General features: G+C 37.1%; 1 protein-coding gene across 4 annotated transcripts in view; it reads left to right on the forward strand.

The window, feature by feature from the left end:
• Nucleotides 1-19,868, forward strand: part of St7 (suppression of tumorigenicity 7) — a 207,467-nt gene that overhangs the window by 87,137 nt on the left and 100,462 nt on the right. For all 4 annotated transcript variants that reach the window (XM_069996620.1, XM_069996621.1, XM_069996622.1 and 1 more), the window contains one exon: nt 9,832-9,914. In XM_069996620.1, coding sequence (XP_069852721.1) covers nt 9,832-9,914 — 83 coding nt within the window. The remainder of the gene's footprint in view (nt 1-9,831; nt 9,915-19,868) is intronic.

Below are 19,868 nucleotides of genomic sequence, written 5' to 3' on the forward strand. Positions count from 1 at the left end.
CCCCCTTTCAACATTCTCACCTATCCCTTCCTTACCTACTCCTTCCCTCACTATTCTTATTGTTTATTTGCTTGTTTCTGGAGCTTGAACTCAGGGTATATTCATCTCTCCTGGCTTTTTTACTTATAGCTGGTGCTCCTACTACTTCAGCCAAACCTCCCCTTCTGGCTTTTTTTTAATTTAAAATTTAAAATTATGTTTTTATGTGGTACTGAGGGCCTCCAGGCGCACTCTACCACTAAGCCACATTCCCAGTCCCTCCCCCCTTTGTTAATTGATTATTTACCTCTGAGATTTATCTGCCTAGACTAGCTTTCAAACCTGGATCACAAACCTATAATTCTTCTGAGTAGTTAGCATTATAAATTTGAGCCAACAATGCCTGCTGCCCAATTTTTAACTCAACTATTTTTTTGTTTTTGCTATTGAATTGTCTGAGTTCCTTGTATATTCTAAATATTAGCCCAGTTTACAAATCTCCTCAAGTTTGGCTCTTCATTGTTGATTGTTTTCTTTGCTGTATAGAAGCTTGTTTTGATGTAATCCCATTGTGTCTATTTTTTACTTTGTAGACTATGCTTATTAGTTCATTTGCCCCAAATCCACCTGGATTCTACAGATCTAGGCATTAGGCAATTACTAATTAAAATACACAATTTGTGCCGGGAGCCAGCCAGTGGCTCATGCTTCTAATCCTCGCTACTCAGGAGGCTGAGATCTGAGGATCACAGCTTGAAGCCAGCCCAGGCAGGAAACTCCGTGAAACTCTTATCTTCAATAAACTACTCAAAAAAGCCATAAGTGGTGTTGTGGCTAAAATGGTAGAGCACTCACATTGAGCAAAAGAAGCTCAGGGACAGTGCTTATGCCTAGAGTTCAAGCCCCAGGACTGGCAAAACAAAAAACAAAAACAAACAAAATAAAACAATTTTTGCATTTCAGATGAATAAGTAATTATCACTCAAAAATTGACAATGTCTGAAAATCATTTGAGAAAATAGAACTAGAGGTGAAAGAGAAAAATGGCATTTGCATTAGGAATACAACCACTATCTGGAGTTTAGATGTATCTTTTTATAGACATTTTTAGAACCTGGCTTACTGACATTTGAAAATACCACCGCTCCATTCTCCATCTCACATGAAGACATGTGTGATGCACTACTTAAATTTCACTTTCAGCCTCATATCCCAGGGCAGAGGGCTAATTTTGGTGTCTGCTAGAATAATAACTTGCTGCTATGAAGCTTAATGTAGTTACTAGAATTAAAAATAATGAAGCAAAGAGCTTATTTCAGACAACCAGGCAATTGGAGCAGCTGAACACTAAAATACTGGCCTGTCTGGTGGTTTCTCCTGTGGCTTCTTATCTCTGGTTTATAGGCCTTTACCCAGAGGGAGACAGTTTATCACAACTTGCAGCAGTCCATCTTCTGTGGGGCAGCAGTTTCCTCAAAAGAGAAGTAAATTAGTCATCAAACTTTTAGAGAACGTACTGAGAAGAAAAACCAAATATAGCATCACACTTGAGTTTTATACTCCCTGCCTGAATTATCATTGTTCTTTAAGGCAGACTCTTCAATTCTAAGGTAGCAGAGAGTTTCAAAACAAAACAAGTGAATTAATAGGCAGAAAAAATTTAGAATGAACAGAACAAAATATGAAGTTTAGTAAAATAAAAAGTAGGAATAAGGGGAGAAGGGGTATAAATGAAGAGCAGAAGGCAGGAAGAATACAGTAAAAAAAAATCAATGTATACTCTACAAAATTAAGAAAAGTAAGAAAGGTTGTGTTGGAAGTATGGGTGAGAATCTTGAAAGGGATGTTATTGACCAAGAAATTGTATTCATAAACTTCTTTGTTGAATGCCAAAAACAAAATTTCCTTTCTGAAAAAAAAGAACAGAACAGAGTGGGTTCCACTTTGTCATATAATCCTATCTGTTGAAACAGGAATATACATATGTGTAATTATCAAGCTCAACAGCAAGTTAGAGTACTTCACTGTATTGTAAATTTTTCTTAAATGTATCAAAGAATTATTAAGAAAATGTACATATTTCTAATGATGAATCCTATATCTCACAAAAGTTTGGTATGAGGATGAATTAGCAGTATATTTCTTAGACGTACTACTTATTTTTGTTAGGATGAAAAGTTTGTGTTGTATTTTTAATTCAGTTGCCAACTCAGTAGATACCTAGCTATTTTTTCTTTTTACATAAGTTAAATATCCTGATAAACTTCTTTTCTCTCTACTACCTGATTTCCTATAGAAATATTCTATACTTATTCCCATAATTCCTTCACCTGTCACTGTGACCTTTGGTTCCATATTACCAGAATTCCTCAGACTATTAACCTGTAATTCATATTGTCAAGGAGGCTGAGATTTGAAGATCATGGTTCAAAGCCAGCCTGGGCAGGAAAGGCCTTGAGACTCTTATCTCCAATAAACCACTAGAAAACTGGAAGTGGCACTGTGGTTCAAGGGGTAGAGCATTCGCCTTGAGCTGAAGAGCTGAGGGACAGTACCTAAGCCCAGAGTTCAAGCCCTATGTTCAGATTTCAAGCCCCCCCAAAAAAGAGTGGCATCCTGTTGAATTTACCCTGCAACATCTGATATGCCCAATTTCTACCTTAGTGGTATTACAGCTCTCCCTCTGAAATAATTCCCCAAACTGCCACCAAACATAGATGTCTTAGTCATAGTTCTTCTCTGTCTCATTGCCTGCTACATGAAATCCACTTTTGGGTTTTTGGTGTGTGTGGTAGTACCTTCAAGGCCCTGGGTTTGATGCTCAGAAGTGCAGAGAGGGTAGGGTGGGGAATTTACCTTTCTTGGCCTGGCATTTGAACCAGTAGTCTCTTCTCCTGCCTCTTTTCATCCACCCTATTCAGTAGCCTAATCTCTTTCTGTTTACTGTGTAATCTACCTGGGCTCTAGGCCCTCTTTTTATTTTTTCTTTTCTAGTCTCAAGTTCAAAGCTGATCTTTCTTTTTAAAGCTGAGTTTTCTTTAATAACCCAGACCAAAGACATTTCACTCATTAATTTTCTCTAATCTAGCTAGCTAGCAGTATTGTTTCCCCTAGGTTTATTTGTACCTTCCACTAATGTGTTTCATATATATGTCCTATGTTATTTGTGTGGCCATGTTATTTTTCCCTCTCAAGGGTATAATCAGTCTCTTTATCATCTTACATTCCACCATTGTTCTAGTTCTGTCTTATGCTTTTTTGTAACCTATGTACTGCTTGGATAATTGAGTAAACTAGTTAATATTAACAAATGTAGATCATCTACTGAAAGATGTTTTAGAATATAAATGGTTGTTCTATTTTTATTAATGTCCTTCTTACCTTTTCTAATTATTGCCATATGTTTTATACTCAACCTTTATTTGTCCAAGCAAGTAACTGTTGCCAATATTTTGAGCTTTCTTTTATCTCTGTTTCAGCAAATTGAGCAATGAGTTACTACATGTAGCTTTGTAGCATGTAACCTTTCTAAATCAACTATGAAGTTTTCTGTAACATTTTTCTGTGTAACTTTCAGTAAAAGAAAGGAAATAAGAAGTTAGAAACCAAAATCTCTGAAGATGATAGAAAACTCCTAGCACTTTTTGCCTGGCTGATGTTTTTTGAGGACTTTTTTTTTTTGTGAACATAAGAATCACCAAGAACATCAAAGGATTACTGAGGGTCCCTCATTTTTGCTATGAACATGATCCTGCTGCATTCCATTTGGAGCATTGCTTATCAACTTTCTTAAAGGAGTATTCCTTGATTTCACGTTTTTTCTGCATCTCAAGCCCAAGAATGAGTTAGAAGCATCACCTCTGTATTTCTGGAGCAACACTCAAAGTTATAGTTGCCTGTTCATTGTGCTCCGATCTGTTTTACCTATGAAGCCTAGAGATCCTTGAGATTAAGAATTCTGTGTCATACATCTTTGTAGCTCCCAAAATTTTATACACAACCTAGCATTTAACATATGTTAAATGTATCTACTGAACTCTTGAGCTGTTTACTTTCCTCTGAAGTCAAAAGATTTTAAGTAGTACATTAAAAAAGAGAGAAGGCAGTTGAAAGCAGGCAGATAAGGATACATAATACCTGAGTACTGTGTCAGATGACAACCAAATTGTGTGAGAAGACTCAAAAAGCACATCTGTTTCACAGGAAAATAACCTAGGGTGTGGCAACTATTTCTGAAAACATAACTGCACATCAGCACAGCACTAGAATTTATGTTCATGTTGGTGATTTAGTTACCAATGAAACATTGAAATATATTTATAACATTCTATTTAAGAGTGTAATCAACTGTATAAATACATCTTGGTAAGATTTCCTTATAAATTTGCTCTTCAAAATGAATCTCTGTACAGATAATTTCTAACATATTGTGAGTATTGTTGTTGCATTGGTTCCCTCCTTGACCTTTGTCTCAACATTCTGTTGTTCCCCTTTCCTTCCCTAATTCAGATAAACATATATATAATACCAGGGTAACAAAATCAAATACAGTGACAACTTGGAGGGGAGAAAGTGGGAGAAATATGAGGGAAGGAGTAGCAAGTTTGACAAGAAATGTACTTATTACCTTACTTATGTAACCATATCCCTTCTGTATATCACCTTGACAATAAAAAACATAAATGCCTACAAAAAATAAAATAAAAATTATATTCAACTTCTCTGCCCATTTTTTCAAAAAACAAAATATATCTCTGGTGTTTAATACGATAAATCCCTAACTATTCCAAACAACGAATTTCTAAGGGTTTTACATAGTCAAGATCTTGCTATTACATTGTATTGCATAATATCTGGGACTGACAGTCCCAGATAGTGAGTAGTCATCACTGTATCTACTTAGCATGCATCTCACACTATCCAGTTACTTTGGGGGATGGTAGGTACTATGTCTAATAAGACCTGGACAGGCATTTCTCCTGTTAGTCACCAAAATAGTGTTTCCTCATTGAAAATAAAAGTGCAAAGATGCTATGAGATTTTGGTTTAGTTCTCCTTTAGGGTTATTAAGGCTTTCATGTAACCAGACTTAGAGCAGTAGTTCTTCATGATGGGAGAAGAGGTTGACAGATGGTCTCCCTCCAGCAAGGGAGAAGGTGACGGGAAGACTGAACACTTTGTTGTTCACACCTATACAGTCTGCTCCAGTCAGTTCCTTTGACCACATTAGAGGGAAAAAAGGGGAAAAATGTGGTCAGCTCCATTCCTCAGTGGAGCCAGATGCCTAGCAATGCAGAAACAAGATACCTGTAAAGTTGCCAAGGCAACATCAAGGGTAGAGGGAAGAGTAGACAGAATGATTTATGAGGATTTTTTTTTTTGCCATAGGAACTATTCTAAAAATATACTCCCATGTGCTTTTTTTTGACACATAAATGCTGCAGGATTTATTAAGGGAATTGGGATATATATGTATATATATATATGTATGTGTATATATATATATGTATGTGTGTATATATATATATATATATATATATATATATATATATATATATATTAGAGATTGTATCAACTCAAGACTACCAGGAAAAAGATCAAGGAGAGGAGAAGCAGAAGTGCCTTTATGTGCTTTTGAATTCTTATAGAACAGATGCTGTGCTTGCATGTAAAATTGATCTTATAAATCTTAAATTTAAGATATACCTAGAGGAAAAAAAGCTTATTTACTATGATGACATTTTATTTCCATATTAAAAAAAATATTCTCCAATGAGTACAGTGGCTCATGCCTCTGATACAAACTACTTGGGTGAGGAGCAGAGCAGGAGACAGAGATTAGGAGAATTGTGGCTGGAGTCCAGTCTAGACAAAAAGGAGACAACACCATTTCAATTAATTAAAGTTGGGTATAGTGTACATGCCTGTCATCCCTCACCATGTAGGAAGCATCAATAGGAGGATTGCTGTCAAGGCCGGCCTAGGAATAAATATGAGACTATTTGAAAAATAAATAAAGCGACTAAGGAGAGAGGCATTGTTCCAGTGATAGAGCACCTGCCTAACAAACACCAGGTCCTGTGTTTCGACCTTAGGACCACACACATACACACACACAAAAACAACAACCCCCCCCCAAAAAAACCCACCATCTTCTTCTTACCTACTACTTTAATATTAGCATATATTTTTAAGAAGCATTACATATCAGAATATGGAGTAATGTCATGGTGATAGAAGTAGAAATTATACTTCAATTGTGAAATGTTGAGAAAGAAGCTGTCGGTGTATATAGACTTGGCCATTCTTATGTCATTTCTGGGTACACTGCCATAGGCAAACATTATCAAATGTGTGTTTCATTTTCATGAGTTGTATCATTGATTGAGTCAGTTTCATATAGCTGCATAATGGGTTATTACCTCACAGATTCTCTGTGGGTCAGTAAGTCCAGGCCTGGCGTGACTTAGCTGGGTTGCACAAGAGTTTCTGGAGAGATTACTGTGCTGTGATTCCAACTGGCAGGTAAGAAAGAAGCCTGTTTATGACTTCTTGAGGCTGCTGGCAGAAATCACTGCTATAAGATCAAAGGACTTCATTTTCTTACTGTCAGTTGTAGAGGCTTCCTGCATTCTGTTACCACACAGGCTTTTTATTACTACTTTATTAAGCTCACAAGGTGAGTTCCTACTGTATCTGCTATGAAGGTGAAATATTATATAGTTATCAATTAGAAGCAAGTCCTATGTCCCAATCTGCTTAAGGGAAAGAGTGGTTAATGGTGTAATTATCAGGTGGAGGAGGGTGATCACTGGGATTACCTTAGGGTTTGTCTGCCACAGGGTAATTCTGAGAAAGAGAGTAAAGATGCCCAATGATTTAGCCAAAATATCCAACAAGACTATAATACTAATAAGTTAAAGAGTACCTCTCCCTATACAGATGTTCTTCTTCTGTTTGTGTGTCTTTTTAAATGCATACCATTATCAATTTCAGTCAACTTTTCATAACAGAGAAACATATTTTATTTATTAATTATGACCATTGTACAGTCCTAAATAAAAACAAATGAGTAGAATGTGTATATTTTTAATCTCTTTATAAAACACACAGTATTTTTTATTTATCAAAAAAACTTTGGTATCTTTACCTCAAGTGAATCAGTGAATTTCATTAAATCTTTCCTTATGTGTTCCTTACTAAGGAGTGCTCTTAAGAGCAGATCTACTAAAGTACTTCTAATTCAGAGCTGTTCCTCTTTTAGAAATGCATTTCATTGACTGCTGTGCTCAACCTTTCAGAAACCAACTGAAAAGTATATATGTTCATAATTATAATACAGTAAAGCAAGCAAATATTCTGTTTTGGTGACTAAAAATAATGGTGAATGTAGAAATATTTTTAGTTTGGAGAGGAAGGTTTGAGAATGTTGGTTACCTCAGATTACAACTGGAAGTTACAAGCTCTAGGACACTACGTGTTTATTTTTTCTTCCTTTTAGAAAACTTGCTCCTTCCACTCATTGACTATTGCAGAAGAAATAACAAATCTATCTATCTATCTATCTATCTATCTATCTATCTATCTATCTATCTATCTATCTATCTATCTATCTATCTATCTATCTATCTATCTTTAATGGCCAGACAAAGCCTCCTCAAATCTCTGTTCAGTTGCTGGTGACTGCAAATACAACAGATGACAGCCAAACAAAGCTACTTAGGACTGAAAATAATTAGTGTACATATAGAATAATCTTATCAGATGAGCTGAAAAGCTCAAAAGCTATGTACATATGTCCATATAAGATGATGCTAAGTGAAATGAACCCCAAGATATAGACACAAGAGGTCTGTCTTTGTTGTTGTTGTTTTAAATGTACTATGTGATTTTTTTCCTTTGTATGTTCTTCCCCCTGTGGTATATCCCCTGTTGTCACTGTACTTGATTTTGGTACCCTGCATGTTGTATATACATATATCTAATCTGGGGAGGGGAAGGGGAATAACAAAACGCTGAAACAAGGACACAGGATGACCCATTGCAACAACAATACCCACAGGAATTGGGGGTGAGGGTGGGGTGGGGAGTGAGGGAGGTGGGCAAGGGAAGGGATAGTGGGACAACAACAAGGGAAGGGGTAACAATGATCAACAAGTGATGTACTCATTGCCTTACTCATGTAACTGTTACAGCATCTTTACAATAAAATAAAAAAAATGAGTGCAGGGAGAGGAAGATTTGTTGTGGCGAAGTCTAGATAGCAAGGATGAACAAAATCAGTGCACCCTCTTGCATCTAGTCTTTGTAAAGGGACTGTAATTCTAGATTCTTCCTTTCTTAACACTGCATCTTCTTAAAAAGGCCAAGCTCCCCTCTTTATTTTTTATTTAATTATTGTTACCATCCTTTGCCCAAATTGTCCTCTTATCCTTTTCCTGTAATCTTTGGTCTACTTCACTTTTGCATAGTCTTCAGAACTCAGTTTAGATGTTGCCCTCTCTGGAACATCTTCTCTGACCTTCCCAGAGTGCATTCCTTTTGTGCCTTCGTAACATCTTGTGCACACAATGTCTATGCAGTTATTGTGCACATAAGGTCTATGCAGTTACTAAACTTCGTGGTAGTTGCTTGCTGATGTCTGTGTTTCCTAGCTGTGCTGGGAGAGTGGGAACTGTGCCTGAGCCATTCATTCTTTATCTGTGGTCTCATTCATAAACAGAAGTTTGTTGAATGAGTGAACATAAATTCTTTATTCATTTTGGTAGTATCACTTTGTTTTCTGGGTTGAACTCAGCAAAATCCTACTTGTAATAACCTCATAAAACCAAACCGGATGTGATTCCTATTCACAAATCTGAAAAGAAATGTCAGTGTCCTTGTAGAAATCTATTAAATTTATGGATATTTTGGAAATAATCATAGTATGTACTATGTGAAGTTATTTCTTTTTTTTTCTTTTTTCTCCCTTTGGTTTATCCCCTGTTGTCCCCTGGTTTTGATTTTGAATATACTGTCTATACATTTATCTGATTTGGGAAAGGGAAATGGAATAACAAAATGGAGAGACAAAGGACAAAGGGTGTACCAATACAACAGATACTCACAAGACACTTTGTTGGAAATGAACTTTACAACTTGTGCAGAGGGTAGGAGTGGGGGGGGGGAGAAATTGAAGAAGATGAGGGAGGGGGTAACAGTGTTCAACAAGAAATGTATCCATTACCTTATTTATGTAACTGTAACCTCCCTGTACATCACTTTTACAATACAATACAATAAAATAAAATGAAATCATAGTATTAAAACCACTGCTCAGTATAGTTAGTATTGTTGTTTTTCATTTGTTGTAAGGTTGAAATACTGGTCATTGGCTCATCAAGGGTTCTAATGTCAGTTCCTACAAAATATGTATAAAAGCTGCTTCCCTTTTTGACAGACCACTTTTTGTTCTGTTCTGTTTTGTTTTTGCTCCTTTCCTCCCTCCTACCTATTATTCTTCCTTCCTTCTTTCCTTTTTGTTGTACTGGGTTTTTGAACTGAAGGCCTCACTGAGGAATGTCTCTAGTTCTGGCTTTTTGCTGGTAAACTGGAGATAAGAGTATCATGGATTTGTCTGTTTAGGCTGGCTTGAACTTTGGTCCTCAGATTTCAGCCTCTTGATAGGATTGCTTATTGGCATGTAGCCATTGGCACCTAGCTTGGTTAACCTTTTTAATGGGACTCTTCTATGATTTTAAGAATTCTAGTCATCAGAAACTAATGAGTTAGCTAGAAGGAAATAAAATGAAAGAGTTGGTTTCACTGTCATACTCATGCAGTGCCCCCCTTTTGTCTTTCTTGTTTTTACAGTGAGTATGTTTTTGAATACTTTAACACCGAAGTTCTACGTGGCCCTGACAGGCACTTCCTCACTAATATCGGGGCTTATTTTGGTAAGTGGTAGAATCATTCTAATTTTAAAAAATGTTGATTTTCTAATTTATGTTACTATATATATGAGAAGAATCTGGAATAATGTATGTCAGTACTTTGCAGAATAGTCTGGTGCATGTGAACATGCCAGGAGAGGGCACTTAAGACTTTCCACCACTCAGGTTGCTTACTTCTGAAATATCTGAAACAAGATTTTTACACTAACTTGTTGAAATGAAAGACAAATATAAATATTATAGAAAATGAGAATAATTATATCAATTTCTAATGCCTAATATACTGTAAAATCAATATGTGTTTGCTTACCTAAAAGTTGTTTTCATGCTGTCATCAAACTTATTAGACATGAAGTTTTATAGAAATATGACATAGATTGTAGCAATTTTAACTATTTCCCATTGCATCTTGCATGCTCTCAATGTTTATATTCATTTCTTTATTGTTTTCTTAAAAATCCCAGACAAAAAATACTATACTTATCGTTCTTATGGATCCATTACCTTATACTCTATAATAGTTTCAGGAATGTAAAATTGTTATACCTAAAGCTGTTTATTCTAATGATCACAAAAGGGAACCATGTAAACTCAGCCTATCATAATTAAATGGACTTTAAGGAGAAAGGGGCTTTGGAAATATTTTGCTCATGTGTGTGTGTCTTCTTGCAATTACTAATTATTATAGAAACAGGCACAAGATAAACATAGAATTAATATAAAAATGATCAATACAAAAATGAATGTTATAGGGGAGAACGTTGCAAAATATGTGGAGAAAATAATATAAATATTTAGAATGATGGAAGCTTTTGGAAGATTGAGCTTATAAGGAGCTCAAGTAAAAAGACAGAAAGGTATATAGGACAGAAATGGGAAAACAGATGGTTGTATAAGGGGATATACTTTTTTAATGAGATGATATATCCAGGTTCACCTTACTCTGTTGTATTACATGGTTTTTGTGAGATATTTAAAGTTAGTTGTATACAGCCAGAAATGTGCAGAGTATTAGTGCCTGCTAATAGCCTAAGATGGAATTCCTAAACAGAAAGTTGTGTGTTGGCTGCAAAAATCAGCCCATGGTGAGGGAAGTATATTATAGCATTGGCCTGAAATGGGTTGAAACAAGGTGGCAGTTTATACCATGTTGCCTCTTAAATACTACCCACTAGTGTCTCTGTAGTGTCTTCCTGTTGTATAAAGACTTGAGGGGAAAAAATAAGGACCCCCCCAAAGAGTTGTTGATTAAAACTGTAAGTTGTTCGTAATATTCCTCTTCTGGACTATATTTTATTTTGGAATTATTGTCATTCCTACTTTTTTATGTTGAGATTGCCTTTTGAAATAATGGTGTTATTTTAATATAATTACTTTGCAGAGAACTTTAACGACCTCACATTGATCTTCAAATTTGGTAGGGTGAGCGGGGAAATGAGAGATTTTAATAGAATATAAAATCTGAAAGTCTGGGAACCACTGCCTTAAAGAGACCAAAAACTTAAAGAATTTACTTCATCTGAACTGGTGGAGGAACATAAGTTGTCTAAAAGAGAAAAAGTAGCCTGGCACACAGTTCAAAGCCAGGCCAGGCAAGGAAGTCCATGAGACTCTTATCTCCAACTAATCTCAGAAAAAGTTGGAAGTGGTGCTGTGAGTCAAGTGTCAGAGTGCTAGCCTTGAACAAAAGAACTCAGGGATAGTGTCCAAGCCCGGAGTTTAAGCCCTAGAATGTGCAAAAAAAAAAAAAAAAGAAAGAAAGAAAGGAAGGAAGAAAGAAAGAAAGAAAAGAGAAAAACACAAATAGTTGAGTTTAAAGATATTTGAAAATAAGGAATGGAGAAAAAAATTACATAATCTCTAAAACGTTCTGGGGACTCAGGTAATAGATCTGAGATTGAATTTGGTGGACCAAAGCTGGGAAAAATTGTTTTGCTAGAAAACAGAACAAAATTAGGGTGAATATTGAAGATAGAGGAGAGGTTCACTCGTTGTCTAACTTTCTTGGTCAAGCAGAAAATTTTCAATAGTAGACAATATGCTACTATTTAAAGAAAGAAACTGTACTATGTATGGAGAGTGAACATAATCCGGAAGAGGACAGGGGATAACAGCCAGTGGGAAGGGAAATAATAGAAGGGGGGGGTCAGTTTAATGAGAAATGACGGAAGACAATCCTGTAGAAGAACCAAGGAGAGTTGACTTTCTAGGACTTTTAAGTCATGCAACCTAAACCCTTTGTTTTTCAGAAGAAACATTGGAGGCTTCTTAAGGGATAAAAATACAGTGTTTTAGGAGAATTATAAAAGTACACTATCCACAAATATGAAAATAACATAGTGAAACCCACCAAAAACTTAAAAAAAGAATGAGCATTGAGAAAGAGTAATGAATGTAACTGAGGTGAATTTATTCAAAATACATTATATGCATGTTAACTATCAGAGTGAAGCCCATTTGTACAATTAATATATGCCATTAATTTTTATTATTACAAATAGGGTTTGGGCCCAATTTATATGGTTACTTGTGGCAAAGGCTTCAGGCCAGCCTTGAACCCATGCTTTCAGATCCTACCTTAGAATTCTTAAATGAACTTAGGAAACTCCAGACTTGACAAGTGATTTCACATGCTTGATAAACCTTTACAGTGTTCTGAAAAAAAGGCAGTCTTTTAGCGTATATTCTTTTCAAGATTAGTAGAGCATTACTACAAGTCTACATCTAATAGTTATAATGTGTATTTTAAATATTATTTTAACAGTTTATTCTGAAACATCTCTGAAATATTTTTGGATTAAACAAATAAAAATAAAAGGGAACTTAAAAAACACACACACACCACAACTAGTAATTCCCTTAGGTGTGGAAAGGGCAGTTTTCCTTCATTCCTCTTCCCTAGATGTTCACTTGAGACATCTACTTAGGTGATGTTCACTATGTGCCAGGTACCAACCTAAAGCACTTTCTAGGCTATTCACATTACTCTTCACAGCAAGGCACTCAGGATATTGCTGGTTTCTATTTTTTTTACGAGGAAATTGGCTAAGTAGATAGAACCAGCAAGTTCATAGGCTGCCTTAGACCTCACAGCTTGTGGAGGGCAGAGCAGGATTGAAGCCCAGGCCGTCAGTCTCTTATCACTCATTTCATTGCCCTCCTGATTAAGTTACCAGCTGGTTTTCTAGCCTGCTGAACAAATGGAAGGTCTGGGTTTTATTCTAGCAGTGTGTTAGGGTTGGTTTACAAGCCATAAATTAATTACCACAGTGTAGGTTATTGCCCTTCACTCTGGTGAATCAGGCCCAGGGGTCATTTCCATTCAAACTTAGAGATGGTAAAGTCCTTTCAAAAAAGAGATTTCCCTGAGTCATGTTCCTTTTGGAATCTGGGCTGGTGTGGCTTCCTCTCCTATTTCAGCAGCTGCTGAAAGTGGATGGTCACTGCTGAGCTGTCGTATGGTCCATTTGCCTTATAGCTTTCTCTGAAAGCAGAAGTGTCTCTTAGAGGAAGATTTTAAAAGACCTTTCACAGAACTGCAGAGCCAGTTCTGAGTAACTACAGTGTGTGATAATCATTCTTGATAGCTTTAAGCTCTGCCTTAGAAATTGTTGACACTGGTTTCACTTAGCCTCTGGGGACTCAGCTTAGCAAGGCTTTGAAATGAACCCAGGATGAGGTCTCTATGCTATCATTATTCTGCTCAGTACATTTCAGGGAGAGGCAGCAGTGAGGTAAAGGATCAGGTGCTTTGCAAAAGAGCTGTACGCTTAGTATGATTAGTGGTTTGTTTCCTGGCATGAGGGAGGCCATTACCTAACTGCATTCCCCTGAGCTATGTTCTGAGAGCCTGCCATGAGCATTCAAAATAGAGGGCTGCCCCTAAGGAAATTGGCTATTTGGGAACCTTCAGATTCCTGTGCTGCCGACTGAAATTATCATGCCATTTGATGTCTAAGGGGAAGAAAGGTCAAAACTAAAGGCCCAATATTTTCTCTGAAGAAAAAGCCAATTAACTAAACAAATATGCACAGAAGTAAAACTCCCTTGGCAAATGCTGCTGTCTTTTACACCAATGTGTTTTAACATAGGCATATATCCTCTTAGAGCTCACTGGTAGCTCGAACATGGTAAGTTTGACACTAGCATTGAATTGTTTCTACTCTTCTCTTTGGTTCCTACCACAATACCCATCCAGTCAGCCTTCTCCCTTGCTTTATCTCAAGTGGCCCTTTGTATGCTTGGCACGAGCTTTTCTGTCCTGGTCCAGTTCCAACAGTGGGAACTGCACCTGTCATCAAACTCCAAACCTGCCAATTTTGTCTTTTAGCTGCTAGCAAGAACATGTCCAATCTGCTTGACATAGCCTTTTGGACAATGTTTATTTCAGAAGAGAAAATATCTAAGTTTTGGATTGTCCTTTAAGTATGGAAGGGTGAATATGTGAAGGAATATTCCCCTTTATTTTCTCAAAATATTGGTAAGGTAGAGAAATTTCAGTTTCAGTATGTTGTAGTGACATTTATAGATCCCTGCATCTGAACTAACTTGTATATAGACATGTTCCTATGCCTACATTTTGTTTTTGTTTTTGTTTCAGCCCTAGGGGTTGTACTCAGAGCCTGGGTGCTGTCCTTGAGCTTTTTAGCTCAAGACTAGCACTCTAACACTTGAGTCACAGCCCTAGTCTGGTTTTTTTTGGTGCTTAATTGGAGATGAGTTTCATGAACTTTCCTGCCTAGGCTGGAACCACAATGCTCAGAACTCAGCCACCTCGTAGTTAGGAATACAGGCTTGAGTCATCAGTGCCTAGTGCTTCTGCCTACATTGTATACACACATAGACATACACACACACACACACACACACACACAGAGCCAGGAGGGAGAGAGGGGGGAGGAGAGAGAGGAGAGAGAGAAAGGAGAGAGAGAGAGAGGAGAGAGAGAGAGGAGAGAGAGAGAGAAGAGAGAGAGAGGAGAGAGAGGAGAGAGAGAAAGAGGGGGTGGCGGGGGACACCTTCCAAGGCATAAATTTTGTAAGTCAAGATTATAAGAGAAAATCAAAATAGTAAACAAGACAATTCATGGATTGGATATAAAAATGTTTTGGGGAAAGTAGAAGAGATGATAATTGCACAGAAATTAACCGAAACAAAAGGTCTATTTTTTGCATTCCATCTGTATACTAAGCACTCATTTTTCATTTAGTTTTTCTTGCCTCTGTTATGCTGGGTATAATCAGTTACAAAGGATAAATAACTTGGCAAGGCAATAGAGCAGACGAGTGGTGAGATTTGTATCATCATTTCTCTATTTCCACCTTTCCCTCCTGTTCAAAAATACAGGATCGAGGCTACAAGATTGTTATGTTGTCTTGCAACTTTTTTTTACTCATCTGAAGAATTTCACCCGCATTTCAGGTAGCATTTTCTTGATACTCATGTGGTAATTCTGAAGCTAACAGAGGAAAAAGACTTGGAGAAACTTGATTAGAAAGGCTGTAGGGTGTGGGGAGCAGCATATGAATGTCAGACCAGGTCAGTTATGAAGCAGCCTATCACAGGGCTCTAGACGGCAGGATGAGAGAGGTGATGCCAGATGGCAGGGAAGCCTCAAAACAATGGGAGGAAACTGAGGCACGTTTAGCCTCATCAGATTACAGCGTCTAGGTTTACCATGAAAATTAATGATCTTCTTCAGGAAACCAAGTGCCAGGCAAAGCAAGTATGTTGATATTGTCACAGTATGTGAATATGAGCATTTGAGTAGATCTAATTAACAACCAGATGTAGCATTAATCTGATAACCTTTTAAGACATGTAATTGCAAGACTGAGGTAACAACTAACCTCCCAAAGCAACCTGATTTACACCAGTAAAAAAACCTAAGGACTAAGCTTGGGTCCCTTGCTGGGTAAAAATGGAGTGAAGACTAGAATTTACATTGATTTATCATAACATCATTCTGCCTCTCATTAAAGCTGCTACTTGGGAGACAGATATTAGAGAGTTGAACCTTTTGATATTTTCATCTTAATGGACCCACAGGTAGATATGAAAGAGAGGAGTAAAGGCAGAGGGAATGAGAAGAAAAGAAAGAAGAGACAATGGAAAGAGGTAGAGAGGAAGATGACAAGCGTTTCAGGAAGAGACTTGTTATTTTCTTTTTTTTATTTTTCTGGTTGGCAATGGATTAGGTGAGATATGGTCAATTTTGAACAAGAACCAACATTAAACATAATCTGTAATTCTATTTTATTTGTGTGAACATTTTTTGCTCTCTTCCTTGCTACATAGGAATAACTTGTTGACTACACCGAAGCTTCAGGACTGAATGAATTAATTGTATTAGAATTATCTGGGGAGCTTGTTTAACGTAATGGATTTTCAACATTACTTGAATAAAAATCTCTAGGATCTGGGAAGGTGGCTCAGTGGAAGAGTGCTTGCCTTGCATGCATGAGGCCCTGGGTTCGATTCCTCAGCACCACACAAGCAAAAAAGCCAGATGTGGTGCTGTGGCTCAAGTGGTAGAGTGCTAACCTTGAGCTGAAGAGCTGAGGGACAGTGCCAAGCTGTCCCTCATTCTAGAGAAGGATCTCTAGAAAATAGGTGCTATCACAGCAATGAACTAGCGGGGCTTGGAAAAAAAGTTAGCGCCTTCCAATTCTTTCTCTGTGGCTTCTCCACAGGAGAATGACCTTCTCTAAGAGACCATAGTAATTAATGCTACAATAGAAAATGCCATCTTGTAAACATATAGATATTGCAGTAGGCTTTAGACCTTGAAACCTGTTTTGTTTTGCCTTTTTAAAAAAATCTTTTCAAGCCATTGCAACAGCTGTCCAGTAAGAGAGCTGGGAGGGTATGAATGACAGTTCATCCCACAGCCTCCAGGACTATTCAGGGCAGCAAGTGGCTAGGGAGGGGTTGGCTGAGATTTAGGAAGCAGGAAATCAAGAACCCATTCTAGCTATTCAGTATTCTTAAACAAAACATACAGAAACAAAGTGTTTTTTTTTTTTTTTTAAAAGTTACATCCATCAATAGAAATTGGGAGGGATACTGAAAGGGTCAAGGGTATGGAGGAAGATATACATAAAAATTCAAAAGAAAAAAAATATAATACTTTCCAATTACCAACATTTATCTCATTTAACTTAGATGATATATTTTATTTAAAAATTTGCCATCAGATATAGTTTTGAAGACTTAGAAAAAGTTGCGATTTTGTCAGTCTTTTTATCTGGGAATAGATTGCCAGACAGTTTCATATTTCCTCTGCAATCTCTCCCATCATAGTGTCCATCTTCCTGTGGCTTTATTATTGACTTTAATTCCTAGCAGCCTCTTAGCCAGCTTCAGGCTTTGGCATCTCTCTATTACTGGTTTAAAGATACTGATGTAGAATTAATGAAATTCTGTCCTAAAGCATTTTTGGGGAAGTATAACATAGGGCCTAGCAAAGTCCCTGACTTATGAAGAAAAATGTTTTATATATACAACATACAACTCAAAAGAAGTTGTCTTGTTATATGGGAAAACTTTACACATCATCAGGCAAAAATCAAATTTATGATCTGCTGTAGGTGGAAGGGCCTTGTTCATGTCCCTGGCCCAGATTTTTGTGTTCTTGCATAGGTATAAATGAGACACATTTGCACCTTAGGCCAGCAGCAAACCTAGATCTCTGCCTCAAGCCCAGTGCTCCTAGGTCGTTCTTCTGCATTTGTTCAGTAGTAATAAAGATGGTGATTGAGCATGAGTAACTGGCCAGTGGTCTGAACTCTGAGTATAGCTGTTATCTCTGTAGGGTGTAGATTCAAATTACTTCTTCAATCCTTACATTCCTAATTCCATCCTCACCTTCTTTATTCCCAGAAAATACAGTGTATCTGTCCTTAATACATTATCCATCCATTCTGTCTTCCAATCATGTGCCCATTCTGTCTTCTAATCATCTCTCCTTCTCTCTTTACTGGCATTAATCAAGTGCTTAATCTTACCTTATATCCAACATTAGTAATTAACCCAGAAAAACAAGAGAACTAGCTAAGGTAACTCAACCAGATGTCTTATTTAAAAGGGTGTTTGCTTTTAAACTAGCTGGTAGGTCATTGTTGGCTTCCTAAATGCCCAACCCAATTGACACTTTTCAGTTACCTTCTTTGTTCTGTGTTGTTATTGCTATGGAATGTGAATAGGGAAAAACATTAGAAAAATCAAAAAATTTGAACTAAGGAACACGTACATGTATATTTTAAGTGTTTTTTTTATTATTTTGCAGATTAGACATTGTTTTATTCTTGTGGCAGGCCCACTAAACTACTATGCATTCCAGAACAACTTTTAAATCAGATTTGTTTATAAAGCTTTGCTGTTTACGTTGTAAGTATGCATGGGGGAAATGAATTCAAAGTGACACCAGATATGTATGCATTTAGTGACATCATCTGCCCATTTGAATCTGTGTAGCGCTATTGAAAATAGGTGTTTGCCCAAAGTGTTGATGTGTTCCAGGACAAGGGAAATATTGTTATACTAAGACCTTAAATTAGAAGACTTGGTTTGAAATTTCAGTAGGTTTCCAGTTCTTCCTTTCTTCTTTTCCTAGTTGTTCATTCAATACATATTAGAAAGATAAATGTTCTCTATACTAACAACTCTTTACAAAGCAGTGACTAAAGTATTGATGTGACATGATAGGCTGAGAAGACCATGCTTTAATGCAACTACACTCCCCAAAACAGCTGCATGAATTATCTGTTATTCATGCATTAAAATCAAGTGGAAGAGCTGTCTTCTGTTGTAACACCAATGTCCAGTTAATTTGAGCCATTTGCCGTTTAGAATGAATTATCTAGCCCTATTTGATAGACTACCTCTGGATTGTTTTTTTTTACAACTAACTAAGCATACAATGTCAAACGATAGAGTGACATGAAGGCTACATCTATTCATGTTTGTTTATACAAAGCAAGGGCAAGCATTATGAAAAGACCTGGTATAATAGTGGTAGAGAGCTGTGGCTAAAGGCTAATCAACTGTTTACCTTGTGTGCCTTTGGTCAGCATCAGTGCATCTTGATGTATAGTCCCTTAATCCTCATCTAAATGGACTCTGCACATAATCCTTTAAGGTCCCTTTTGATTCTGCTATAGTAACTGAGAGATCTCAGTTCCTCAAGGGCATATGTGGTAGGTGGAGGACTGGAGAAGATGGGGGGAGGATCAGCTTACCAGGTACAATCTCTGAGAAGCATTATGGATCTATGGCTTGGACTTGCAGTGGCAGTGGCCAGATTGTTGTGACTCACTGCTGTTTGATAGAATGAGGAACTGGCAGGTGTCCCAACAACAGAACATGGAAAGCAGAGCAAAGACTTGTGGCAAAGAAGACTCATTTTCACTAGTGACTGAGAGCTACTATCACATCTGTGACCAGTACATTCTTTGGTGCCTTTCATTAATGGCAAAGCCATTAATCTCGGGACCGTGGTCAGGACTGTGTGGTGAGGGATACTCTTTGTCATAGTTAATTAATAACCTGATGCGGCACTAGCTTGAACTGTTGGCTGGCCAAACAAGGGATGCCTCATAGCAGTACATGAGGTGTACCAACCTTGGAGGTATGTACATCATTGTACATGATGACTTTGCTATTGTCCTGGAGAAATAACTATGCATTTGGGCAGTCAAGTAGATATTTCACATAAGGTTACTATGAAAATTGTGAACTCTTGAAGATAAACAATAAACATCATTTCTACGTCATAGTTGAATGTAATAGTATTTATACATCATTGTTTATAAAGCACTCTTTTAGCCAGAAGACATTGTTAAGTCTCATCACTTTTGTGCCACACATATATGAAATGTGTGTTGGGTATTTGAGACAGAATATTACTATGTTGACCTGGCTGGCGTTGAACACTTGGGCTGAAATGGTCTTTCTGCCTT

Source organism: Dipodomys merriami, unplaced genomic scaffold (genome assembly GCF_024711535.1).
Source record: "Dipodomys merriami isolate MVZ:Mamm:240054 unplaced genomic scaffold, mDipMer1.0.p SCAF_5, whole genome shotgun sequence".
Lineage (NCBI taxonomy): Eukaryota > Metazoa > Chordata > Mammalia > Rodentia > Heteromyidae > Dipodomys > Dipodomys merriami.